Below are 27,678 nucleotides of genomic sequence, written 5' to 3' on the forward strand. Positions count from 1 at the left end.
CCTCAGGAATTTAAAAGATAAAAAAGATGAACATAGGTGAAAGAGAGAGAAAGAGAGAGAGAGGCAAACCAGGAAACAGACCCTTACCTAGAGAGAACAGACTGAGGGTAACTGGAGGGGAAGTGGGCAGGGGATGGGTTAAATGGGTGATGGGGATTAAGGAGGGCACTTGTTGTGGTGAGCACTGTGTTTTGTATGTAAGTGATGAATCACTAAATTCTACACTTGAGACTAATGTTACACTGTTAACAAACTGGAATTTAAATAAAAACTTGAACCAAAAAAAATTAAAAATTAAAAATTAACAAAAAGAAGTCTGGGCATTGGTGTGGAATCAGTGTTCTTCCATGATCTTCCCTGGGCCCCTTTGCCTGGCTCTGTTATCTTGCTGACTACATTTCACTGTAACCATGTACTTTGCTTCCCACTAGATGGTTCAGGCAAGACCTGTGGGTTTTTGTTTGTTTGTTTGTTTATTTGTTTTTATCTGGTTGACCGTCAGATGTAGAGAGTTGTGTTAAACTCACTCTTCCCTTCATGGCATATGAGTCTAGGCAAGGCCCTACTCTTACTTTTATTTACTTGTTTAATTTGTGTTTATTTCTTTCTATACCCATGCCCTCCTTCATTTCCCCGTCTCCTTAGGCCTTTTCGTTTCATATGTTCTTGCCAAATACATAACGTATTTATGTGCTTGTGTATTATTAAGTTGTGTAAATCGGTGTTATGTGTTATTCTGTTTCTTACTTAAATTTTTGAGCACACATATTTAAAATGCTCCAGTGTTCACATGTGTGTACATCTCATTGGGGTCTCAGTGCTCATTGCACAGTACTTTGTGGTACAACCACTACATGTCCCCTCTCCATTCCAGAAGCCTTGTGTATCTCTATGCTCAGCTCTTAGCACAATAGGTTATAAGTGTTTGCTGAATGAATGAATGAATGAATGTGGGAGTAGGTGAGTTCTGATGGTGCTTAATGGGGAAAGCATCCAGGTAGAAGGGACAGGGAGTGCGAACACCTTGAGAGTGCAGTCGGTGTTTGGGGAAAGAGGCAGTTGGCATTTGTGTGCATGCAGGGAGGGCTGAGGAAGGAAGAGGTTTCCTGGATTGTGGGGGGGCTTTGGTGAGGGACAGATATTCAGGAGGTACGGTAGAGATATGTAATGTGAATATATGATTAGTACTAGTGAGAAAAATAATCTATAAATCTGAGCGTGAGGTGTCGTTGTAGAGTCAGAACACAAGGCCATACAACATTTCAGATGATGGTCCTTCTATATAACAGTCTACCCTTGCCTAAAGGGGTGCTTTTTTTAAACGTTTACTCATTTTGAGAGACAGGCAGATAGACCGAGACAGAGAGAGCGGGTGAGGGGCAGAGAGGAGAGAGAGAATCCCAAGCAGTCTACGTGCTGTCAGTGCAGAGCTCTCCCTGTGTGAGGCTCAAACTCACAAACCATGAGATCATGACCTGAGCCGAAGTCAAGAATCGGATGCTTGGGCACCTGGGTGGCTCAGTCGGTTGGGCACCTAACTTCGGCTCAGGTCACGATCTCACAGTTGGTGGGTTCGAGCCCCACATCGGACTCTGTGCTGACAGCTCAGAGCCTGGAACCTGCTTTGGATTCTGTATCTCCCTCTCTCTCTCTGCCCCAGTCCCACTCACGCTCTCTCTGTCTCTCAACAAGTAAATAAATATTTAAAAAATTAAAAAAAAAAAAAGAATCAGGTATTTAACCAACTAAGCCACCCAGGTGCCCTGAGGGGTGCTTTAAATAGTTCTAATTTGCCTCTCATAACTGATTATGGATTTATCAAAATATTCATTCTTATCCTTGTGCTCCCATTTATATCTATTTTTTAAGTGTATTTACATATTTTGTGGGGGGGGTCAGAGAGAGAGAGAGAGAGAGAGAACCCCAAGCAGGCTGTCAGCACACAGCCCGATACGGGGCTCAAACCCATGAACTGTGAGATCATGACCTGAGAGGAAACCAAGAATCAGATGCTTAACCAGCTGAGCCACCCAGACACCCCTCGTGTGCCCCCTTCTATTGCTCTTAAACAAATGATCTTCTCTATCAGCAGGTAAGCAAATGAACAGAACTGAGAAGTTTGCCCATTTGAGAAAGACTTCCCTGACTAATGGATCAGAGAAACTTTGAAGTATTAAACAAACTGGGGCGCCTGGGTGGCGCAGTCGGTTAAGCGTCCGACTTCAGCCAGGTCACGATCTCGCGGTCCGTGAGTTCGAGCCCCGCGTCGGGCTCTGGGCTGATGGCTCAGAGCCTGGAGCCTGTTTCCGATTCTGTGTCTCCCTCTCTCTCTGCCTCTCCCCCGTTCATGCTCTGTCTCGCTCTGTCCCAAAAATAAATAAACGTTGAAAAAAAAAAATAAAAAAAAAAACAACAAACTGCGTGCAAAGAAATAAACTTCAGAAGAATGTTTAGTGAAGCGCTGATGTTTGTTTTTTCAGATTAATGTGTGGAAAAGGGAGCTGAATGATGCCTTGCCCTCACCGCTGCATCAAATCGAAGCCTGGCTCCAGGAGGTAGAGGAGCTTATCGATGAAGATTTGCCAGCTTCCCAGGATTACTGTGAAGCCGTGGCTCTAATACAAGAGAAAATGACTTTAATCAAGGTTGGAAAATAACAAAGAAACATGGGAAAATCTGTGCTTTGTTAGGGACTTCTTCTTGAGGAAGACGTTGTCCTAGAGAGAAGGGAAGGAAATACAGTGCCTCTTTGAGGGGGGTTTGGAATGATTCCCTTGGGGATTTTGGGGAGCCAGAAGATACTTTCACTTCCTTATGGGCATTGTGCTAGTTCAAGGTGGAAACAATAAGAATAGAGTCCAGTCAGTTCTAAAGCAACCGTAAAGCCTGACCAAAAAGGAGGAAAGAGACTGGCGTAAAATGTGAGAGAGTGGGTTCTCATCAAAATGGTATGAAGGAATTTGATAGACGACATTTATGGCATGCGAACTCACAAAGGAATTACAAATAAATCCCAAAACAAAAGGTTTGGATAATGCTTTTACCAAAGAAACTAGTCTGTCTCTCTGTAAAATGTTCCAGTGTAAAGCATTTATGATGAAATTACGCATTGGCGAAGCTTTAGTGAAAAAAAGTAAGGGCTTTATGAGTTTTTGGACAAAAGATGCAGCTCATACGCAGAGCAAATGAGATTAACGAACCCCCAGTTACAGTGTTTGGCAAAAAGTCTGGTTGATGTCATGCTAAATTTCTTTTCAGAATCTGATGGATAAATTTGATTGTCATTCGCATACTCTTCTGGCGTTTGAAAATAGAGATGAAAAAAATTTGCCACTGGTATCACCTAAGAAATTGGAGGAAATGAAAGCACGGTTTGTAACACTACCATTTCACCACTGCCGATGCCACTCGTGTTTGAGCACTAACAGGATGCTATACGGACCAGAAAAGTATAGATTTTTAGATAACTTCTGACAAGGATTCTTTAAATCTTGATTCACAGTACCTTCACATTTTTTGTAATAGTAACATCACATCATACTAACATACGTCCTTTTTCATTGGATGGTAGGATATGGTGGTGGGGTAAATTCTAGAAATGGAGTCAGAAACCGAGCTCCGTATCTGAGTTTTGGCCAAGTTACTGTCTTTTGGAGCATGTATCCTCATTTGTAAATACAGAATAATGATAGCCACCCTGTTCGTGTCTCACAAGGATACTGGGTGAGACAGGAGGAGGTATCTGAAAGTACTTTGTAAACTCTAAATTACTGTAAATATAGAGATTATTTAACTGATGGTTGTCCACCTCATCCTCTCTTTTCTCATTATTCATGCACAACTTATTACAATGATAATAAGAGGGTTTTATTATTTGAAATAATAATGAAAGCCGTTTTAATATGTAAATGTTGAAATTATAGTTGCATTCGGGTATACAAAAGTTTACAAACTTAGTAAAATATTTTGGAGATTAACATTTAGTATAGGATTTTTTTTCTACAGGGGAATAGTTTCTTCAGATAATGTTCTATTAGATGTTTTCCTCTCAGAAATAGTTGTTTTATTCTTAGCCACAATATTTGTTTTACTCTGTTAAAAAAAAATTGGGGGGCACCTGGCTGGTTCAGTTGGTAGAGCAATGTGACTCCTGATCTCAGGATTGTGAGTTCAAGCCCCACGTTGGGGGTAGTACATCTTACTTTAAAAGAAAAAAAAAAATTTGAGGATACATCTGAGTTCCATGTGTTTAAAATAAAAAGCCAAAGGCCCAATATTTTTAGAAATGCCAAACAGATTATCTCGCATTTGGGCAGTAATATGAAGTTAAATTCTGAAACCTGAAATATTTTCCAGAATCAACAACATTTCGGGGGAAAAATTCATTCCACTTCTAGAATTTCATTACTATAAGTGCACAGTTCTTGGTCTGCTAGATGAAGTAAAATCAAAATTGGATGTTTGGAACGTCAAATATGGGAACAAAGAATCTGTGGAATTGTTGCTGGAAGAGTGGCATGTAAGCTGTTTTATTTTGTGTCTTTGACAACCGTTCTCCGTGTCTGGGTGCTAAGTCTGCATTTTTCCTTAAGACAGTTTCCCTTTACCTTTCCAGGTTTTGAGATGAGTTTTCTTGGTAGTTTTCATTAGCTTAAAATTACCTAGAGAACAGAATTTTAGGTAGCCAAATAACAGACATTGGGAGGAGTAAGAAAGAGAAAACCACATTATTTACCACAACAGGGAAGACTCTGTTAACCAGGCTAATTAACATAACAGTTACAAAAAGTTTCAGGTTATTAAAAATTTCAGCATTCACTTACTGGATGTCTTGTTTAAGAATTTTTCCCACTCAGATTCATGGTTTCATTCAAAAAGTAATTTTTTTTTTTAGAACATTTTAATCTTAGCCTTTCGAGTTGTAAGAGTGGGAAAGACAGCACATTTTGTCTTGGGGCTTATTTTTGGAGAAAGGGGTTGGCTCTTGAAATTAATGGGAAAAAATGTTGCAAATGATTTAAATATAAATATGTTCTTTTGTAAATTAAAAGCATCCTAGAAATGTCATTTCTACAGTTAGGAATTAATATCATTCTTTCTGTTTCCCTTTTTTTGGAATGAGTGGCAAAAAAGAAAAATCCAAGATTGTAAATTTCAGTGCAAAAATTGAACAACGCAATCAAGACAGATTTATTTAATAATTTATGATTTAAACACCGTACGTTCCTGAATAGGAGACATCATTCTCAATTTGACTAGGTTTTGAATGTATTTCCTACTTTGATTTTTCATTTAAGTAATCATACCATTGGAATTTAATAAGTATACAGTAAATACGAGCTTTTAATTAACTGTATTTTTCAACAGCAGAATTTGCTTGCTTAGGACACATCATAATTTGACTAATGGTAGTTACTCAGATGTTTTTGTGGGATGGATGTTATCTATTGACAACATACTCTCATATATCTAATAAAAATTATTCAATATTAATAAAAGTTGTGAAAAAAGAGAAACTGGCATAAATTATGCAATATTAATAAATATGTGAAGTAGGAGCTTTTGAAAATGGTATATGTAACTTACCTTTTCCCACAGGAGAAAAACCGTTGTGGAACCATATCACGGCAATGATGAACTTTGTTAGGTCTCATACCTACATAGTGTTCACACTTCTGTTTCCTAGATCTTAACCGACTTTCTTCATGAACTACTCTTCTTTTCTACCCAAATATATAGTAGTAAAGCCTTAAGGAAATTTTGGGGCCCGAGTGCTTCATCAATATTTATGTTTCTCTCTGGATTTCTTGGCACATTTTTAATGGTAAAAAGCTGTCAATATATTTTTTTTCCTTCCCCCCCCCCAGAAATTTATTGAAGAAAAAGAGTTCCTAGCTCAACTTGAAACTTCCTTGCAAAAGTGTGAAGAAATACATAAGAATTTAGGTAAAACTATACAGTTACTTTTTGATGAAATGATCACTTAAAAATAGCATGCGGGTACCTGGGTGGCTCAGTTGGTTGTGTGTCTGACTTCGGCTCAGGTTAAATGATCTTGCAGGTCGTGGGTTTGAGCTCTGTGTCGGGCTCTGTGCTGATGGCTCAGAGCCTGGAGCCTGCTTTGGATTCTGTGTCTCCCTCTCTCTCTCTGCCCCTCCTCTGCTTGTCCTCTCTCTTTCTGTCTCAAAAATAAACAAACATTAAAAAAAAATAGCATTTTATCTGTTTCACTTTCTTTATACCTTAACGTTTTAGGAATTGGTTTAACATGTGTTTTCTTTGGAAAATTCTTGCGTTCACTTTTAATATTATCACAGTACATATTTACTTGACCATTGACAATTAATATGCAAATATTTTTCTTGGTATTATTTTATTAATAAAAAACTGTTTTCTAAGATTACTTTCTTGTTTTGTTAACATTATAGATGGAGAATATCAGGATATTAGCAAACAATATATGGCAGTGGAATATGATATTTGTATGTATAGAAAAAATGTATATAATGTCAAGTCCACTCTTCAGAAAGTTTTGACATGTTGGGCTACTTATCTGGAAAAACTTCGCTTACTAAAGGCTTGTTTTGAGGAGACAAAGAAGGAACAGATTAAAGAGGTATTTTCAGTCTAATGTTACCTCCTCAATTTTCTTTTCTTTTTTTTTTCGTTTTGTTTGGAGATCCTCGTTTTCAATCCAAAAATGAGAGGCCAGGGAAGAGTGAACATGACTCTTGGAAATATTCTTCAAAGTATTGGAAAGACTTTAGTTTCTTTCTAATACAATTGCCAAAAGGAAGTTTTCTCCTCATTGTAGGTTTTAGACACACACACACACACACACACACACACACACACAGTAGCTTTTGAACGATATATTGCTTAAGTTCTTTGGAAGGAAAAGAAAAGGCTTGAATATTCAATAGCTTATAGACGCATTTAAAATAACTTGATATTTTAAAAAGTTTTATTTTTCCATTTGGGTGAATACCTTTCAGCTCTAAAATCTTCCTGTATTTCCAGAGGAAGGAAATGCAGAATACCTTAGACTTATGTGGAGAGGTGTGGAAGAAATTTCAACGTAATTCATCAGTGTTTTCACTTGCTAGTCATGTCATAATCTGTTTTATGATTCTTCTCTGGGATAGTTTTTCTTTCTTTCATTTCTTTTCCTCTGTTGCAAATGGTTATCTGCTTGAAAATAATTTTGATGAAAAGTCTCAGATGAAACATTTTCCAAATAGACACTAAAGTTCCTCAGCTGAAAATGGGCTGTTTATATGAAAGTAAAATTTGTGATAAGTGTAGGAGCATGTAAAGAATATTTGAGGGGTTGGTGAGTCATTCTCCCTGTCACCTATAGTGATAAAAATTCAAATCTTTGGCTTTCAACGATTCTTCTGTGTTTAAAAACCTTTTTTTAAATTCTGATTTTAATTCTAGTAGTTAACCTACAGTATAATAGTAGTGTCAGATGTACAATAAAGTGATTCAACACTTTTCATGCAACATCCAGTGCTCATCACAAGGGCACTTCTGAATCCCCATCATCTATTTTACCCATCCCCCACCCACCTCCCCTCTGGTAATCATCAGTTTGTTCTCTGGTTAATAGTCTGTTTCTTGTTTGCCTCTCTCTTTCCTTTTTTCCCCCCTTTGCTCGTCTGTTCTGTTTCTTACATTCCACATATGAGTGAAATCATATGGTATTTGTCTTCCTCTGAGTTATTTTGCTTATCATAATACTCGCTGGCTTCATCCATTAAAGATATTTTATTAAGATTCACATAAATGAGAAAAAAAAAACACTATAAGCCTTGCACTTCCCAAACTCTGTGCTGAGGTGCCCTGAGCTTCCAGAGGACTTTAAAGATAATTTAAATTTTGAGGGACACAGCAACATCAGCCTGTGGGACACCATACAGCAAATAACTACCAAGTGGTTTGGACCCGACTACTTGAAAATGAGAACCATTAGATGAATCTCCTGACATAGGGAATTTATGAAAAAAATTACCGAAACATTAAGGGCACCATGAACCGATAAATGTTTGAGAGCCTTTGCTCTAAGCTCATTAGCCACTTAGAAAGGCGGAACATCAGCTGCTTCCTTAAAGTTCAGGACCAAGAGCAATGACAGCTGGTGCCTGGCAGTTAGTGATTAGGGATGAAGAGCTAGTCCAGCAGGGATGGGGAATCCTCTGAGGGGAGGGTCAGAGTGTCTGCAAGAACCTCATACTCACTTTTGCTTAGAATCACTTGGTAAAGATCTATTACGCATAACAGAAAGACAAGTGTTGTGTCATTAAAATGTGTTGCTTCTATGTTGTGTAGATTCCCTTTGAGACAATATCCCAGTGGAGTGTAGAACATACTACTTTAAATGAAGTGGGAAATTTCCTAATTCAAGTCAGTAATGATGAAGTTGGATCATCTATTTCTAAAGAACTGAGAAGGCTGAATAAAAGATGGAGAAAATTTATTACAAAAACTCAACTTGTAAGTGTTTTTGTTTTTGTTTTTTGGTAACCGCTTCATTGAGATATAATTCCCATACCATACAATTCACTCATTGAAAGTGTATAACTTAGTATATTTAGTATATTCAGAGTCGTGCAGCCACCACCATCATAAATTCTAGAACATTTTTGTCATCTCCTAAAGAAACTCTGACTCCATTAGCAGTCACTCTATACTCTCTCCCAGCCTCCCCAGTGGCCACTGATCTACTTTATGCCTCTGTAGATTTGCCTGTTCTGGATATTTCACACAGATGGAATCAAATAGTATCTGGTCTTTTGTTTCTCGCCTTTTAAACTTAGCATAATGTTTTCAAGGTTCGTCTGTGTTGTAACGTGTCAGTACTTCATTTACTTCTTATGGCAAATAATAGTCTATTGTATGGATACCCAGCATTTCATTTATTGATTGATCAGTTTATGCACATTGGCTTCTTTCCACCCTTTTGACTATTATGAATAGTGTTGCTGTGAACATTTATGTCCAAGTTTTTTGTTTTTTTTTTTAAATATTTATTTTGAGAGAGAAAGAGAGAGAAACAGAAAGCAAGCAGGGGAGGGGCAGAGAGAGAAGGAGAGAGAATCCCAAGCAGGCTCCACACTGTCAGTGCAGAGCCCCACACGGAGCTCCAACTCACGAATCATGAAAATCATGACCCAAGCTGAAATCAAGAGTCGGACGCTTAACTGACTAAGTCAGTCATCCCTTATGGACAAGATTTTGTGTGGACATGTAATAATACAGTTTTGTAGCTGAAATTCATTTACCATTATAGAACAACATAAGCATTTTTGCATACAGATTTCAACCTCCTTAAGAACATACACGGAACTTTATATGGCTTTTTATTTAGCATGGCGCCTTATAAAAGCAGACCTTTAATAAATAATTTTTGAACTTAAATTATTCTATTTCTTATTTTTAATAATTTTAGACTGAGGGAGGTTTTTTGTTTTTTGGGGAAATGCTCCTACTTTATAACATTGTTATTATGTGATAAATCCCCAAAATATGTTGAATATATTATGTCCAGTTATTGTTAGTAACAATGTATCTTCACATAAAAATATGGGCTTCAGGGTACCTGGGTGGCTCAGTTGGTTGAGCAACTGACTCTTGATTTTGGCTCAGGTCACGATCTCACGGCTCGTGAGCTCAAGGCCCGCATAATGCCTTGTGCTGACAGTGAGGAGCCTGCTTGGAATTCTCTCCCTCTCTTTCTGCCCCTTCCCCCCTCCCCTCACTCTCTGTCTCTCAAAAGAAGTCAATAAGTAACTTTTTAAAATGGACTGTAAATTTTATGACAATTTTTATAGGAAATGAAACTGCCACTTAGAAAAAAACAGGATCAGCCCATTTTTGACAATTATGAAAATACTCAGCTACATGAAGAAGAAAAACCAACTGTTGATTTTTCAATGGATATGTCAATAGAACTTCCTGGAAGTCATAATCAGCATGTAAAGGTAAAATAGTCATACTCTATGTATTTCACTTGTATATAGCTATACCGTGGCTATTTTTCTTTTGTTAAACCTATATTGTTGAAACAGTGGTAAATGTGATTATTGGATAACACTTAAAAAAAATTTTTTTTAACGTTTATTTATTTTTGAGACCGGGAGAGACAGAGCATGAATGGGGGAGGGTCAGAGAGAGAGGGAGACACAGAATCTGAAACAGGCTCCAGGCTCCGAGCTGTCAGCACAGAGCCTGACGTGGGGCTTGAACTCACGGACCGCGAGATCATGACCTGAGCTGAAGTCGGACACTTAACCGACTGAGCCACCCAGGCACCCTGGATAACACTTAAAATGTGGTCATTTTCCACTAGAATGTTCCACTAGGATCCCTCATGAAGGAGGCTTCAGCATTCAAGTCTGTGTCTCTCCCTCACTCAGGAATTCCACAGACGTGCAGAAGCCGTCATGACTTCTGAGCTGTGGATACTGAGTTGATATTTTCTTCAGATGACTTCTGCCTCTTGCTCAGGGATTGTCTAGCTTTGGTCTAGCCCCTGACCCATGTCTTACTTCCTTTCTGTACAGTAGGGGACAGTATAATCTTTATTTCTTGCTTTGTTGTTTAGTTTAGAGGACGATTTTATTTTTATTTTTTTTTTCAACGTTGTTTTATTTATTTTTGGGACAGAGAGAGACAGAGCATGAACGGGGGAGGGGCAGAGAAGAGAGGGAGACACAGAATCGGAAACAGGCTCCAGGCTCTGAGCCATCAGCCCAGAGTCTGACGCGGGGCTCGCACTCACGGACCGCGAGATCGTGACCTGGCTGAAGTCGGACGCTTAACCGACTGCGCCACCCAGGCGCCCCTAGAGGACGATTTTAGATTATAGGGAAGACTATGGAAAAGGAACAAAGAGTTTATACACATGTAAGATAATACCAGTGATTTTGGAAATGTGCCTCCTTCCGAATAATAACATATCCTATTTCACTTAAATTAAGTTTGGGCTGACTTTGGCCAGTTGCTGGGATGGAGTGCTAGTGTTTGGCACCATAAGGAGACCTGATCAAAGTCTTGAAAGATCTGAAGTTGTGCAATACGTTTATAGAGGAGAAGGATGTGGAACACTATATTTCTCTAGTACATTTAAGATATCTGATTAACAACAGCTTTAAGGATGCACCTGTCATGCAGAGCTATAGCATAACCTATAGGATATTGAGAGGTTATCAATGGGAAAAGGCTTAATTTTGTTGAAATTGGATTCTGAGTCTCTTCTTGGTGATGTTTCATGACTACTGTCACTCTTAGTTGTATTTACTAAAATTGTATGTGAGTTTTAGAAATGTATCTGTGGAGTTACTACCCTAATTTTCTAAGCTTTAATCTTCTTATCTATAAAATGAAGATGATGATAACTAAATGATAGGAATGATACCCTCATTAAGAAAACATAATGTGAAGGGCATCTGGGTGGCTCAGTCATTTTAAGCATCCAACTCTCAATTTGGGCTCAGGTCATGATCCCAGGTGGTGGGATCAACCCCCCATTGGGCTCTGTGCTGAGCATGGAGCCTGCTTAAGATTCTCTCTCTCTTTCTCTCTCTCTCTCCCTCCTCTGCACCTTTCCCCTGCTCGTGCTTGCTCTCTCTCTCTCTCTCTCTCTCAAAAAAAAAAAAAAAAAAAAACAAGAAAGAAAGAAAAAAAGAAAACATGAACAAATTTTTTACTTTTTAAAGTGATAAATGCAATCATAGAGTGTGATTATCATTATCCAAAAAGTAGGTTTTAAGTTACTAAAGTATGTTGCATTAGCAGTCTTCAGGAAGAAAAGAGATATAACTTTTTCTAATTGAAAATTATTTTAGGGGTGCCTGGGTGGCTCACGTCAGTTGAGTGTCTGACTCTTGGTTTCAGCTCAAGTCACGATCTCACAGTTTCGTGAGTTCGAGCCCCATGTCGAGGCTCTGCACTGACTGCTGAACCTGCTTGGGATCCTCTCTCTCTCGGCCCCTCACCCATTTGTGCTCTCTGTCTCTCTCAAAATAAATACACTTAAAAAAGTATTTTATAAGTGATGTTGCCATTTTCTTAGCAGTAATTTTGAATGTTGTAGGCTGGGGAAGGACATGAAAAAGAAAATGAATTCACAGGGCAACTCAAAGTGGCTGAAGATGTTGAAAAACTCATTGAACAAGTGGAAATCTGGGAGGCAGAAACTGAATCTCTTCTGGAGCTTCTGAGATGTCATGAGGGGGTAGACGCCTCAGTGGAAGAATCTTTGCAGGTAGGAGTGCAAAAGTATTAAGAACATAGCTTTCGTGGTTGTGGACTTATGTACTAAGACAAATACAAGGTTTTAAGGTAAATAGTAATAAGACTGCTGTTTGAACTTTCTTTGCTGAGTGTTGTAAAAATTGCATGGACTGTCATTCCTGGATCATTTGCTGAGATTTTGCCTGAGGACAGAGGATAGATTAGGAGACCACTAATGATACCTTACAAGTCTCAGTTCCTGAACTGATTTTCCCAGCCACCTAATGGAGATTAAAATATTCTCTGGTTTCAGAGAGCAATGAGGAGATGAGTCAGGATGTGTCAGATAGGTAGGTCAGTTCAGCGAGAGTATAAGAGATTATACAATTTATGCTTTGAAAGCTCACCCGTTGATTAAGCCACCTACCCTTCCTTCCTTGATGCAGGGAGGGTGACGGATGTTGTTAAAACCTTTCTGTCTTTACTCTCGGGCAGTTGACTCATTGAAAAGCACTGAGGCAAGAGTGTGTTTTAATATCATTCGGTTCTCCTGGGGATGGAGTTACGACTGAGGTTTTTACTGAGTTCCAGCTCAGCTATAAAACTTATGGAGCATGTCATAAATTACAACAAGATGGAAAGTTCCTGGAATGAAGGGATATTCACGTAATTCTTTGAAATCCAGATTTCTGAAAGGTGTATAGGTAGCATTTTGTGTTTTCATGGTTTATACGAATCACATTTTTTATCGTTTTGAAAATATTGTGTAAACGTACCTGTGCCATCTGCCAGCACTTTTTACTTTTGTTTTATTTTTATATTTATTTATTTGTTGTATCTGGAATTCGTTTGATGAAAGAAATGAGTAGGAAGGAGAAATTCAATATTTTAAAAATATTTCAAAACGATGACAATGATCCCTCTTACAAACAATGAAAATACAAATATGCTTATATAAGGATATACTTATATTAACAAGAAATTAAGTAGATCTTTATTAGAGCAAGATATATGGTGAGGTAAGAAATGCAAATTGGTGAACAGTACCAGTGATGTGATTTTTTTTAGTCTTTTTTTTAAAACAATTGCTTTTTTGTAGTAAATGGATTTATATCCATAGAAAACTGTGTGTAAGAATATACACATAACTAACTCTTATCTTGATCGTGCATTAGGCCCCAGTCTTGGCACATTTCCTGATGTCTCATACATGTAAACCAAGTAACCAGATATTGTTAATTTTATAATTAAAAAGAGAAAAAGATGAAAATATAAATGAATGTGCTAACTGTAGAACATTTAAATAATGTACAAAAGCATAAAGAGTAAAAGCACCATGATTCCACTGCTCTCAGATAAATACAGTCAACATTTATATAGTTAATATCAAACAGTGTAACTTCTATTTTATCATACTTTTGCTACCCTTGAGTTGTAATTAAAATTTTTTGTGCTGATTTGATAACTGAAAAGTGGTACCTCGTTATTTTAATTTGTACTTATTTAATTACATGTAAGGTTGAACTGTCTTTCATGTATTTATCGGCCATTTGTTTTTGTGAATTATGTTCTTGCGTTTTCTGAATTTTCTTTGGGACCTTAGTATTTCTCTTTTCTTTCTTTTTTTTTTTTTTTAACGTTTATTTATTTTTGAGACAGAGAGAGACAGAGCATGAGCAGGGGAGGGGCAGAAAGAGAGGGAGACACCGAATCTGAAACAGGCTCCAGGCTCTGAGCTGTCAGCACAGAGCCCGACGCAGGGCTCGAACTCACTCACTGCGAGATCATGACCTGAGCCGAAGTCGGACACTTAACCAGCTGAGCCACCCAAGCACCCCAAGGACCTTAGTACTTTTCTTATTGAATTTATGAGCTCTTTGAATCACGACGCATTTTCATTTGTGTGGCAAATATTTTTACCAAGTTGTTGACTTTTAAGTTGTTTATTTTATTTTACATGGAAAATTTTTATATTGATGTTCCTGCTCTTATCCCTAAAAAGGCCCCTTCACACCCAGAGGGTAGATCACTTTTCATGGATAATTTCTTTTTGTAGTTTTCTATTTTATATGTAACTTTCTGATCCACTGAAATTTATTTTTAGTGTGTTGTATAAAGCACGGTTATAAATTTCTTTTCCAATAGCCATTTTTCTCCAATAACATTTAGTGAATCTCCTTCCAACCGATTTGACTTAGAACAACTTCATTTTGGGGTGCCTGCGTGGCTCAGTCGGTTGGGCGTCCGACTTCAGCTCAGGTTTTGATCTCGCCGTTCTTGAGTTCGAGTCCTGCATCGGGCTCTGTGCTGACAGCTTTGGATTCTGCTTTGACAGCTTTGGAACCTGCTTTGGATTCTGTGTCTCCTTCTCTGTCTGCCCCTCCCTGCCCTTGCGTGTGTGCGCATGCTTGTGCTCTCTCCCCCTCTCTCTCTCAAAATGAATAAACATTTAAAAAAAAGAGAACTTCATTTTAAGATTTATTACTACTCTCTCAACTTATTTGACTATTGGCATTGTATTACTTCTAGGCTTTATTTTATTGAAGTGCTTACTGTGTAAAGAATCTATGACAGACTATGTTTCTCAGAATCTCATTGTACTAACATAAAAATTTTTTAATGAAGTTTAAAAATAACATTTTTAGAGTACAAATGTACCTCGCTTTGGATTAATAATAATTAACTTTTCATGATTTCCTGACCGGATTAAGGTTAATGTTTAACATATAACCTGAATATTTATTGTGGTCTCACTTTGTTTTCATAGCATCTTATTGCCAAAGGCTCTATGTATGAAGAGCTTGTGTCTAGAATTGAAGATACCTTACAAATGGATGTGCAGAATATTTCCAGCCAGGAGTCCCTTCAACATGTTCTCACAGTTGGGCTTCAGACAAAGATTCAAGAAGCTAAAGAGAAAGTTCAGGTCTCTCTTTAATATTTCCTATTAAGTGAATCCAGTCTTTAAAACTGAGTGGTCAGTAGGAGGATGGGGAAGAGAGGGAGGGATTGCCCTCTAAGTTGGAAACGTTTTATAAAATATTACTTTTGTGTTTTATGTGTATATTTTAACAATTTAGAGCACATTGAAAAATATCAACATAATAAGTAGGATATTCTTATGTCTAGTGGGAAAATAAGAGTCACTCCTCAAAGACTGTATTTGTTAATTTGTGACTTACTGAAAAGCTGGGCCAGCTGTTGAGAATTTTTTGTCTTTGCAGATCAGTATGGTGAAATTAGTTTCCGTGTTGAAAAACTCAGCTGATGCTTCCCCAGATCTGGATGTCAGGCTGAAAGTGGAGGAGTCACAGAGGGAACTTGAATCATACATGACAAGGGCTGAGCAATTACTTAGACAAAGAGAGAGCCGGAGTGGACTAATTTCAAAATACAAGGTGGGACTCTGAACCGTCAAATGTAGGCTCTTCTTTTTTTTTTTTTTTTAACATTTATTCATTTTTAAGAGACAGAGACATGAGTAGGGCAAGTGCAGAGAGAGAGGGAGACACAGAATCTGAAGCAGGCTCCAAGCTCAGAGCCAGCCTGACGCGGGGCTCAAACCCACAGACCGTGAGATCATGACCTGGGCCAAAGTCGGACACTTAACCCACCGAACCACCCAGGCACCCCCAAATGTAGGCTGTTTATTATCAGCTACCTACCTCATGTGAAATCGAGATAGTTCCGTCACTGTAATCATGCACAAAGTTACTGTAACTTTAAAGAATTTCCCAGTTTTATATGTTGTTCCCAGAAACTATTAAAAATATACATGAATGTGAGGAATTTTTTTAATTTAAACTTTAGTATAGATCTGCCAAATGGACTCAGTGGTATAGTGTCACGAGCACAACTGATTGTACGATATTCAGCATGAGTTTAATTTTTCTTGCTTTTTAAATTAGTAAAATGGGCAGCATAATTCCAGCTGCCAAATTTGTTGTGAGACGTTAAATTAAAAAAAGGCACATGAAGGCCCTTGGAATAGGTAAAGTTCTCTGAATATAAAATCACACTTTTGTCATTAAAATGCTTTGATAGAAGTTATATGTGATTTTATGGGTAAAGATCCAGTGATGTTGTTTTGTGTGGCGATAGTTTCAGGTTGCTTTTGCCGGTTTGATAGACGACTGAAGATGTGTGCAAACCCGAGAGTCATTATTAATTAACATGATGGGAGGCACTTGGGTGGTCTATGAAGTAAAAGTACGATAAGGTCTCTACCATTGGACACATTGGAGAGGTAGAGTGATATGTGTCCTTTCGTTCCTTTATTCAATATTTCACACACTTATTGGACATTTAACATGAGCTAGACTTCTGGGGGGACCGCCCCACTCTTCTAGAAGAAGGAGCCTGTTTATGCTCATCATGGCCTCCTTCTCTTTTCTGGGCCTCAGTCCTCATCTGGCTTTCTGGATTGTGAACCCGACCACGGCCCTGTTATCAGCCGTCTCAACACCTTTTCCCAGGACCCCAAAGACCTCCCCTGTGTGATCGATTTCTGTTTGCATGTTGCTAGCCACCATCTTTGACCAGTTCCCTCGGCCTTTTTTTTTTTTTTTTTAATTTTTTTTTTTAACATTTGTTTATTTTTGAGACAGAGAGAGACAGAGCATGAACTGGGGGAGGGCTAGAGAGAGAGGGAGACACAGAATCTGAAGCAGGCTCCAGGCTCTGAGCTGTCAGCACAGAGCCTGATGCGGGGCTCGAACTCACGGACCGTGAGATCGTGACCTGAGCCGAAGTCGGATGCTCAACCGACTGAGCCACCCAGGCGCCCCTCCCTCAGCCTTTTATTGTCGCTTGTATTCCTAGGTTGCTGAGAGTGCTGAACTGACCTTAAAGAGTCAGTGGTTCTTATGAATAATCACCAGGCTGGATTTCCTGGTGCTGATATGGTCAGCTCAGGAAAGAGAGAAGGAAGAGACAAAACGGAGGCTCAAGGCCTTCTCTCCCAGAGAGAGGGGTTAGAGGGGTCAGTCTGGCGCCATTTTCCTCCCGCTGAGGGTCTATGTTTTGGAATCTGAGGCCACAGACTTCCCCCCTTTTATCTCTGGCATTTAGTAAAGTAGAGCCATTTTCATGGCAGAAGCAAGATCTCTGCCCTGCCACGTCCTGCCCTGAGACCCCTGGGACTCCAGGGGCCCATGAGGTGGGAGCCATCTGCCAGCATGTAGGGTTAGAGAGTCTCCCCAGGTAATAAATCCAGCAATCCTCACAGAGGCTTGGAGGAAGGCCCTGGGGCTCAGCCTTGTACCTTTTCCACAGTAGGCCCATAATAAATATGTCGTGAGCGCATGAATGAATTCCCACTGTGCTTAAGTGCCTTATTCCCTAAAGTTACTTTTGTCTTCTGTCTCCTGTAGGTTTTCTGTCGCTTTCACAAGCACCAAACTATTCTGTGTTCTGTCATTTCCTAATTAATTAAACTAGGTTTCTGCCAGGTAATTGCCAGGTCTATAAGAGCAGGTAAGCATGAGATAAGGAGCAGACGCGTCTCTGTCCACTGCTACTCCCTCTCTGGGGCAGGACTGCCAGTGTGGTTGGCCCTGGGCAAAACTTTGAAGTTGATGATAAGGTAATGTTGACTTGTTGCAGCCTAAAAATGCTTATGCACAATATTAAATATTGGCCTATTAATCCTACTATAAATTGTGTCTTCTTACAACACTAATCTCTAATACATGCTAGTATATTCTTCGTATTGTATTGTTAATGAAGGATGGTCCTCTATTCACTAGGACTTAGGAACTTTAGAGGAAACAGTGCCAGTGGCTCATTCCCCTGCACAATAATGCTTTCAATGATTTATCAGAGGGGTAACAAAAGTCCTTTTGAATATCCTAAGCAAGTCTTTATCTGGTGCTCAAATGTCTAACTACATTTGATTAATAAATATTTTGCAGTTCTTTTCAAAGTTATTCAAGAGATGCAAAAGGGATATCAACCTTACTTTACAAAAAGTCTCCCCTAAATCTTCATAGTCCCCAAAAAGTCTTTTCCCAGTTCTGCCCCCGAAAGACCTACCAAAATTAGCTTTGAGGACTTGGCAGTAGAATGAGACTTTTTTTTTTTTAAAGATTTTATTTTTTAAGCAATCTGTATACCCAACGTGGGGGGCCCAAACGCAGAACCCCAAGACCCGAGAGTCGCACCCTCCGCTGACTGAGCCAGCCAGGCACCCCTAGAATGAGGCTTTCACGTTCTCATTTACGTTCTCTTTTTTAGGAAGCACTAATAATTCTAAATTCTAAAAGTCTGGTCAAGTATTTGAAAGCTGTTGAGGAACTGAAAAATGATGCAACTGAGGGTGTAAAGCTGTCTTTGGAAGAAGAGAGTAGACGTGTCTGTGCCAAGTGGGAGGTAAGAACATGCACATGTATCTGGGATTCTGCTTGTAGATCTGACCCTGGGCCCATTAGTCATCAGTCATTCCTGGCCATCCCCCGTGTACTTGGTATCACAGTGGGGGCTGATCCTGTGAGATTCCCAGGGCCCAGTCAGGTTCTGTGTTCAGCCAATGACAACACGGCTTGGAGATTAGCGGGTGATTGGAGGGGGGAAAGGGGAGAGTCCAAAGTCCCTCTCTTGGACAGTGTCTTTGGTGGCTGTGGGTTCCATGGTTCCAGATTCTGATGACCCTTCTGTCTGGGCTCCTCTGAAGCCTCCAGCCCAGCAGTATAGCAGCCTTCTGCCAGTGTTCATCTCCGGATTGCCTTACTGTCCTCCCTTTGGCTTTTCTGATCTTTCATCTCGTGTGTAACTAGTTCCCTGCATTTAATTCCCTCTGAGTTAAATATTTAATGTTTCCTGGGTCCCTAGTTGGATCCTGACTGAGACAACATATAGACACATATGCACATGTAGAGTTTCCTAGTGAAATAGGCATAGACTTTGATGGCAGACAGACCTCGATTCAGCAGCTATGACCTTGGGTAAGTTGTTTCACCCTCTAGGAACGTATCTGATAAAATGGGGATGTGTGCAACCACTTGGCAGGATTATCGCAAGGATTTATCTAAAGCCCCACCACAGAGATTGTGTTCAATAAGCGGTGATTTGTATTCAGCGTGTGTGTCTGGAGAGAGAGAATAAGGTAATATAATTGAATGTCTACTGTTAAAGGCACTTAAAACGTATTTTATTTAACTTTTTTTTTTTTATTTTAGAGAGAGAGAGCGTGTGAGTGGGGGAGAGGGTCAGAGGGAGAGAGAGAGAATCTCAAGCAGGCTCCACATCCAATGTGGAGGCTGATGTGGGGCTCGATCCCATGACCCTGGGATCATGACCTGAGCTGAAATCAAGAGTTGGATGCTCACCTGACGGAGCCACCCAGGCGCCCCTTAAAACATGCTTTTAAATAGACGTTTATTTAAAATAAATAAATTAAATGAAAAGTTAAATAAATTTCTAAATTTTAGAACAATTTTATTTATTTATTTATTTGTTTGTTTATTTATTTATTTATAATTTTAGAGCAATTTTAGATTTACTGAATTATTACAAAGATAGTACAGAGAGTTCCAGTGTACCCCATGCCCAGTATTATTATCCCTTATTATTATCATCTTACATTAATACGGTATCTTTGTCACACTTAATGGCCCAACGATGGTACGTTATTTCCTTACGTTTATATTTCATGCATGTTTCCACCGTGTTTCCCTCCTCTCATTTTTTTTCTATTTCAGAATCCCATCCAGGACATACACTTTAGTTCCGTGTTATTTCTCCATAGGCTTGGAATGTGTTTTGTATATGTTTTCTCTAGTCTCCAGCCTTGTCTTTTCCATTCTCTTAATGGTATCTTTCACAGCTAATACATGGTTTTAGTTGTTAGAAAGAAAAAGAAAATATGTTTCTGGGTCTGGTATATTTTAAAACATCCTTCCCAGTGACATAAAGACGAATCAGAATGTCGTTTAAACTCTCTTTCGACCCTGTGTTACTACAAATATTCTTATTGGGTTTTTGATGAAAATCTTTTCAATGTATTCTTTTCCCATAGTTAGCTAATACATGTGCCTTTGTGGGCTTTTTTTTTTTTTTTTTTTTTTTTGCAGTCTCTTCATCATGAGATGTCTTTGTATATTCAACAACTGAAAATAGACATTGAAAAAGGAAAACTCAGTGACAGTATTTCAAAACTTGAAAAACAAATAAATAAAGAAAAGAAACTAATTCGCAGAGGAAGGACCAAGGGTCTCATCAAGGAACATGAGGTAAACCACCTGTTTTTCCATTTATATGCTGTCATCATTTTGGAGTTTCTCTTACATGGTTGTGTATGTCCTTCACCTCGGATTAAACCTGCTCTGAAAATTACGTCAGTCCTCTTGTCCGTTTCCTGGGGATTATCCCTTACGTGGTTCGAGTTCTAACTGCAGCCTGTGTTTCTTGCTTTTGGGACATGAGAAAAATTCAGCGTCAAGTTATTATTTCATGATTTCCCTTGCCATGGCTCAGTGGCCCCTGTCCCTTGAGACTGTGGTTGCAAATGTGTCACCTGTTGCTTAAGTACCCACAGTTGATTTTGAGGGGACACGGTGTCCTCAGAAGTGCTGCTTTTGGAAAAGGTAGCAAATCAGGATATAAGCATCTGGGGCAAATCTCATGCTCCATCCGGCCCCCATCCTATATGATTGCTTCTATTTATTTGACAGTATTGACTCTTCTTCTTTCCTTTAAACTGTTTACTGCCGTGGCTCTCCCAATATCAACCTCTCTTGCTTTTCTTTATTTGATTATTTTTTGGGGAGTGGGGAACTTCTTTTTAGCGTCATTCACAAATTTCTCTCTCTTTTTTAAAGTAATCTTTATACCCAACGTGGGGCTGGAACTCATGACCCGAGATCAACAGTCGCACAGTCTACCAACTGAGCCAGACAGGGGCCCCACAAATTTCTCTGTTTCCCTTGTGTTATCTTAATGTTTTAGTTTTGAGAGTCTCCATTTTTGGCTGGTTTCATGCCTGCCCTAGGGGGTTTTCTGCCCTTTGCGGCTTTAATGATAAAACCCTCTCTGCGGTGATAGTGCCTAAATCTTTATCACCACCTGAGTCCTTTCCTCTGAGGTCCAGATTCTGTTTCTGAGTGGTACATGTCCCAGTGTTCTTCAGAAACCTCCAGTTCAGCGTGTCCAAAACTAGCCCATAATATCTTCCCTCAAACTTTGCTCCCTTTTGTATCTGTTGGTCATGAAGCCACTGCAGCCTGAGAACTCCCCTCCTCCCCATCCCCTTTCCTTCCTGCTCAGCTGTGATGGAGTCAGTTGCCAGGCCTCATGGGTTACTCTCCAGGACACCTGCTTCTTCCTCTCCTTTCCCACGGTGTTGCCATTGCCCTTGACCTGGGGTATTTTCCCCATGCGATGATGGCCACATCATCTTCCAGACCCATCAACGGAGAGACCCCTTTGAACCACAAATCCTATGTCACTGCCTCACTGTTACTCCCAGAATATCTCTAAGCCCCTTAGAACACCACGCAGGTGGGCCACAGTCTGGCCTCAAGACGTGACTTCAGCGTCCCTTCTCCCGCGCTGTGCCCTCCAGCTACACTAGACTGCTGTTCTTTCAGAACATCTGGAGCTTTCTTCCCCTTGGCTGTTCCTTCTGGTAGGAGTGACCTCTCTCGGCTCTGACTCGGAGCAGTCAGACTTGTTCTGGCCACATCTCCCTCAGATGGCTTCCACATGTGGAGTGGGTTTTCTCGGAGTCCTTAAGGCAGGCAGTGACCCTGTCATAACACTTGTCACACTATGCGCACATTATTTGTATGACCACTGGAGGGGAGGAAAAAAAATTATTATTTTTTTGACTCCTGAGGGTCCCTGAAAATGAAACCGACAAAGGCAGATGAACAGGAGAAAAGCGTACATATTTTATTGAATTTTTACATGCACATGGGAGCCTTCACAAGAGTAAAGACCCAAAGAAGTGACCAGAGAAGGAATTTTTTTATACCTTGTAGACAACGAAGCCATACATTTGTGAAGAATTGGCAAGGCAAAGATAAGGGTTAGTTTAACAAGGTTTGTTTGCAGGTTTCTCCGGTACTGTCTCTGGGCTGATGAGAGTCTATCGCTAATAAAGAGACTTTATTTCCTGCCTGTAGGCAGAAAGCAGGGAGCTTTTTCTGTGTTTGCTGCTTCTTAATTGCCTTTAGCTCAAAATAATTTTCGCACCAAAGAGGCATATTTTTGGCGGCATCTGGCTGGCTCAGTAGAGCGTCTGCCTCTTGATCTCGAGGTCGTGAGTTTGAGCCCCACGTTGGGTGTAGAGATGACTTTAAAAAAAAAGGAGGCGGGGCGCCTGGGTGGCTCAGTCAGTTAAGCGTCCCACTTAGGCTCAGGTCACGATCTCGCAGTATATGAGTTCAAGCCCCGTGTCAGGCTCTGTGCTGACAGCTCAGAGCCTGGAGCCTGTTTCAGATTCTGTGTCTCCCTCTCTCTCTGACCCTCCCCCGTTCATGCTCTGTCTCTCTCTGTCTCAAAAATAAATAAACGTTAAAAAAAATTTTTTTTATAAAAAAAAAAGGAGGCATATTTTGGGGTGACATATTCTGGTTTCATTCACTGCATTACTAGACTGTGGTGAATCCCGTTCAGGCTGACTTCCTCATCTTTGTTTCTCCAGTGCCCATTACCACACCGGGCGCACAGCGGATGGCCTATAAAAGATTATGTTGTTAAAGTCACACACATCTGTTAGTTTCTAATCCTTACGGACTAATCACGCAAACTCCTTTGAAACACATTGCCTGCTTTATTTCCTCAATCAGGCCTGCTTTTCTGAGGAAGGCGGTCTGTACCAGCTCCATCGCCACATGGACGTCCTGCGGGAGCTGTGTGAAGAGCTGACTTCACAGAAGAGTCAACAAGAAGTGAGGAGGGCCCTCAAAGATTATGAACAGAAGATAGAAAGACTTCGGAAATGTGCTTCCGAGATTCACGGGGCGCTGCAGCCCGCGGTGGGAGGCGTGTCGAAAAACAAGTGAGTGCTTCATAAGATTAACTACACATCAGGGGAAAACAAGAGAAAGCCCCTTGCAAGATCGAATGACAAGGAGTGTTATTTATTCTCTTTTAGACTTCCTGTTTCTGCCTCTGTTTTAACGTGCAATTTTGATTCCTTCCTAGGGAGCCCATGAGCACATCTGAGAATGGAGGAAGGAATGCCCACAGCGAGGTGCCATCTGCAAACTCAGATAATCAGCCATCAGCTGAACAGGTGTCACATGCGGATAATGTATTTTAGAAGTAAACCCAGTGAAAAAAGCCAAGCGCACAACAATCTGCTTCTCATTAATTGCTAGCTTTAATTATCTCATTATTTTCATCAGCTGAGGAAGTAATGCAAGAAAGACTCCCTTTCAGAGAATTACAACACAGTGAACCAAAGCTATAGCGAGCGTAACGTTTTCTTCTCCTGAGGATACAACAGCTCTTTCAGAAAGAGATCATTTGCAGACATTATGATTACACGTAGTCTGTGCACGTTCCTATTCAGGGGTACGAGAGGTTGAGTTTCATCTGTACGGATGCCTCAGCTGCATGGAGATGAGCTAGTTCACTTATTATTTGTCTTTTTCTCAGTACGTTGTCGTTTGCTCCCCTTGGGGATTGAATTTTCTGAATTCTTGCATTTTAGGTAAGTGGCCATGGACTGTGGGTCATAGCCCAGCCTGCTAGTCTGACGCTGTGGGGAAGGAACCAGGTGTATTTGAAATCAGAGGTCTGGCCTGCATGCTAGGCTTCCGAAGGCTTTTGACTATGGCTATGCAGTCGTAGGCAGAGACAGTATTTAGGGGTTTAGGGGCTGGGAGAACACCTTTTCTGTGCTGATATACCGATTAGAAGGTGAGACTCCGTGTAATAAATCTCTTCTGTCCTAGGGGAAGGCCTTTCTCTGACCTGAGAAGCTTCAAATAAATTTTATTATCTCCTGGGTGAGGGTATAAAGAATTAGTGATATCCCTTTGTACTATAAAATGTTTATCTTTTCCAGGCAATTAAGTATATTGAAGATATTATGTTTGCTATTTTGCATATTTGCTTAGGCAATGGGATCAATTAAGAATTTTAGCCTGGAATCCGAGTTAAAGCCTCAACAGGAAGAAAGCGTTATGGAGAAGTATGAGAAGGGTCACGATGCATCTGTCCGTAGTTTACAAGAGAGGTAACTTTTAAATAACTGGAAGATCCACCCAAAATCTTTCATTAATACAAACATGTTATACTTTAATACATGTGTATAACCCATTAGTCATAATTTTTGCATGTAGTCCAGTAACTTAAGCAGAAATTCCTGAGATTTCCTCATGTATAATTGACAGTAATAAAAAAAAAACAACTGTCTTCTTATTAAAGTTAAGTAGCATCGCATTTAATTTTTCCCCAGGTATGATACACACAGAGAAAATCTTGAGCTGTGCCTGCAAAACAACAAATTCAGAATTATTTCTGATTTCTCCAGTGACGTAGTAAGGAGTAGTGCTTGTCTTCAGGCTAAACTGACAGATCTACAGGTAATTACTAAAAATATTATTAGAGGAGTTTTATGTTTTATTAGAGAACAATACCACCGTGAGTATAGAATTCACTACCTTTGCTGAGGTCACGTACGCTAGATGTTTCCAAAGAACTCTCTTTGTTGGATTACATTTCCAATGTCATTTTATTCTAGAAAGTGATTTGCCTTCAAGTACCAAACCCAGGAAAGACTTTGGTTCAGGGTCCTAATTTATTGCTCCTGCTCTGATTTGGTACTCCAGATATGGTGGCTTGCAGAGTTTTGGGTTGTGTATAGGATAGGAATGAGGACTTCAAAAGAATTGGTCCAAGCACTATGTTTGAAGGCAGTTTCACCCAACAGCCCAACTGTGTGGCTATAAAATTAACAATACGTGAAAAACCAGTCATCCTGACAAATTGTCACCTTGTGTGTCTCATGTTGGGCAGTAACAAAGGGGCAGGCAGTGGAAGGATCTTTCACTCTGATGGATACTCTTGTGGAGAGCCATCAGAAGAAGTATTGCATTTGGCTCAGGAGCTACAGAGAAAAAAACTGTCTAATGTTGGGCACACAAGTTGTAGGCCCTACAAATGAAGATCTTCCTTACTTTGAAGACAATCTGTGCAGTGCAGGGCAACACTGTTGTATACTTGGACGGACATTAGAACGAACCCTCACAGAAAACCCATCAGGTGGAGAAAAGGACCATGGGAGAGCCTACAGTGCCCTCCCATATTTTATAGTTATCTTCCTTTTATAATGCCAGTTTCTGAGTCACACTCTACCATCTGGCTTTTCTCTATTTTCCATCTGAGTAAGCAGAATGAATATGTTAAAATCTCTGTTGTTCAAGTGATAGATTTAGCATGTTTTCATCACAATTAAGAAACTGTCTTGAGACCTTACTCCAGTAACTGAATAATGAGTTGGTCATAAAAGCTATACTAATCCTTGGGGAAAGTGAACAAATTATAATGATCAGCACTCAGTAAAATTGTGTGGTAGTGCCTTAAAAAAAAAAAAAAAAAAAACCTAACAAGGTAAGGAGCTGGAATAGAATAGAATTTTTACATGTTTAATTATAAATTATAATTTCATTCACTTCTTATTTGATAGAAACAGTTTAATTCACTCTAGTTTTTAGTTTAGGGAGAAACAAAGATTTATTTATTATCTAGAGGAACTAGAATATCTGTTCTTATATTACATGTATCTTTCCTTTTTTTAAGTTTATTTGTTTTGAGAGAGAGAGATCTTAAGTGGGGGAGAGGCAGAGAGAGAGAGAGAGAGCATCTTGAGTAGGGACTTGATCCCATGAAATCATGACCTGAGCCGAAATCAAGAGTCCCAACGCTTAACCGCCTCAGCCACCCAGGCGACCCTACATGTATCTTATCTTTCTGAATTGTATTCTCTGCACTGACTTATGGGAAGGAAGTGTGGGTTCCTTCATTGTTGACTCCCTTGACTTCACTGAATGGGTCTTCTAACTGAGAGCACAGTTAAGATCATTGTTCCCTGAAGGATACTTTACTCGTAGATGGTTGAAAAATATTTGTAAAACTTATTTAAAATTAAAATTAGTTAATTAATTTCATAAGGAAATTAGATATAAAAATAATTTTAATGTATTTTCATATGAAACTTCGTGTTCATAGTTGGCGAATGCCTCATTTTGTTAGAACAAAATAATCGTGCCTGTTAACCCCCTAGTTGATAGATTACTTTACGTGTTTCATCTAGGTCTTAGAAAATGAAACTGATTCCTGCTGGAAGGAGTTTGAAATCACTTCACTGAGATTAGAAGAGCTTGAGAGTGACGTAAAGAAGCCCTTTATACGCGAGGCAAGAGACAGATTAAAAGAAAAAGAAAGAGAGTTTCAGATGACTCTTAATACCAGGTATAATTCTGAGATCTATTAATGCTGCATTTACTAAATTTATGAAATTTTAATGCTATTTTAAGCTAGGCTAGTACTATATTAAGTATTTTATTTGGTTGCTAACTTGAGGGCCATTTTACTGATGAGGAAACTGATACTCAGGGAGGTTACATAACCTAACCAAGCCTCCCCACTGGCCAGACATTTAGGTGGAATTTGCACTCTGTTGAGTTCCAAAGGCCGTGCTCTTCCCCCTGATCTGCCTTTGGGCATGAATTTGGCCATGTCACATAACTTCTCTGAATCTTGATTTTCCCATTTCCAAAGTGAGAATGCTGTTATTATCCCCTATACATAGGATGTGTTTCCCCAGGACATATCCCCACTTTACATAGGAGAAAACTGAGGCTCACAGTCATATGTTATTCGTCAAAGGTCACACATTTCATTCCCACATTAGTAGAGCCCATTTCTTTGAATTCTGTTATATTTTCACTAATAACTAGTGTTTATAATGACATTTCTTTGTCATCCAAGGCAAAGTTAAATTACATTCACCATTTTGCACTTCAAAAGGTTAGGAAAGGCTCAGTATGTTTTACAACCATTTTCCATTCAGTGTGGTTTCTGTTAAGCTATTATGAATATGTGGATATAGCAAACAACTCATTCTTTGGCATTTTGGATCACTGGATTTGGGGTTTTTTGGTGTGTTTTTTGTTGTTTTGCCTGGGTTTGGGTTTTAATGTGATAATCTGCACATATCATTGTATGTATTCTTATTGGGTAATTATTTTTTGTTTGTAGTTAAACAATGGCATTAATATGTTTTATAGACTACATTTATGGTGCCTTTTCCCATTATGTCTGGGTTTATTTTTCACCCAGAATGGAATCTTTGGAGACTGCGCTGAAGATTGTGTTACCTGTGGAGAAGGAATTACTTCTCCTCTGTGGCTCAGACCTGCTCCTCCATGAAATGGCCATTCAGGAATTTCATCTCATTGATGCTGATGGCATTTATCAAAACCTGAGGGT

General features: G+C 39.5%; 1 protein-coding gene across 11 annotated transcripts in view; it reads left to right on the top strand.

Annotated features, from left to right (window-relative positions):
* The window catches only part of SYNE2 (spectrin repeat containing nuclear envelope protein 2), a 343,315-nt gene that overhangs the window by 115,312 nt on the left and 200,325 nt on the right, over positions 1-27,678 (top strand). For all 11 annotated transcript variants that reach the window (XM_027065882.2, XM_027065880.2, XM_027065884.2 and 8 more), the window contains exons 12-29: positions 2,481-2,645; positions 3,259-3,371; positions 4,357-4,519; positions 5,868-5,946; positions 6,429-6,616; positions 8,332-8,496; positions 9,834-9,983; positions 12,098-12,268; positions 15,005-15,163; positions 15,462-15,635; positions 18,472-18,606; positions 20,307-20,465; positions 23,025-23,236; positions 23,383-23,473; positions 24,303-24,421; positions 24,644-24,770; positions 26,501-26,658; positions 27,529-27,676. In XM_027065882.2, the coding sequence (XP_026921683.2) occupies positions 2,481-2,645; positions 3,259-3,371; positions 4,357-4,519; positions 5,868-5,946; positions 6,429-6,616; positions 8,332-8,496; positions 9,834-9,983; positions 12,098-12,268; positions 15,005-15,163; positions 15,462-15,635; positions 18,472-18,606; positions 20,307-20,465; positions 23,025-23,236; positions 23,383-23,473; positions 24,303-24,421; positions 24,644-24,770; positions 26,501-26,658; positions 27,529-27,676 (2,676 nt within the window). The remainder of the gene's footprint in view (positions 1-2,480; positions 2,646-3,258; positions 3,372-4,356; positions 4,520-5,867; positions 5,947-6,428; positions 6,617-8,331; positions 8,497-9,833; positions 9,984-12,097; positions 12,269-15,004; positions 15,164-15,461; positions 15,636-18,471; positions 18,607-20,306; positions 20,466-23,024; positions 23,237-23,382; positions 23,474-24,302; positions 24,422-24,643; positions 24,771-26,500; positions 26,659-27,528; positions 27,677-27,678) is intronic.

This window comes from Acinonyx jubatus, chromosome B3 (assembly GCF_027475565.1).
Source record: "Acinonyx jubatus isolate Ajub_Pintada_27869175 chromosome B3, VMU_Ajub_asm_v1.0, whole genome shotgun sequence".
NCBI classification, from domain to species: Eukaryota; Metazoa; Chordata; class Mammalia; order Carnivora; family Felidae; genus Acinonyx; species Acinonyx jubatus.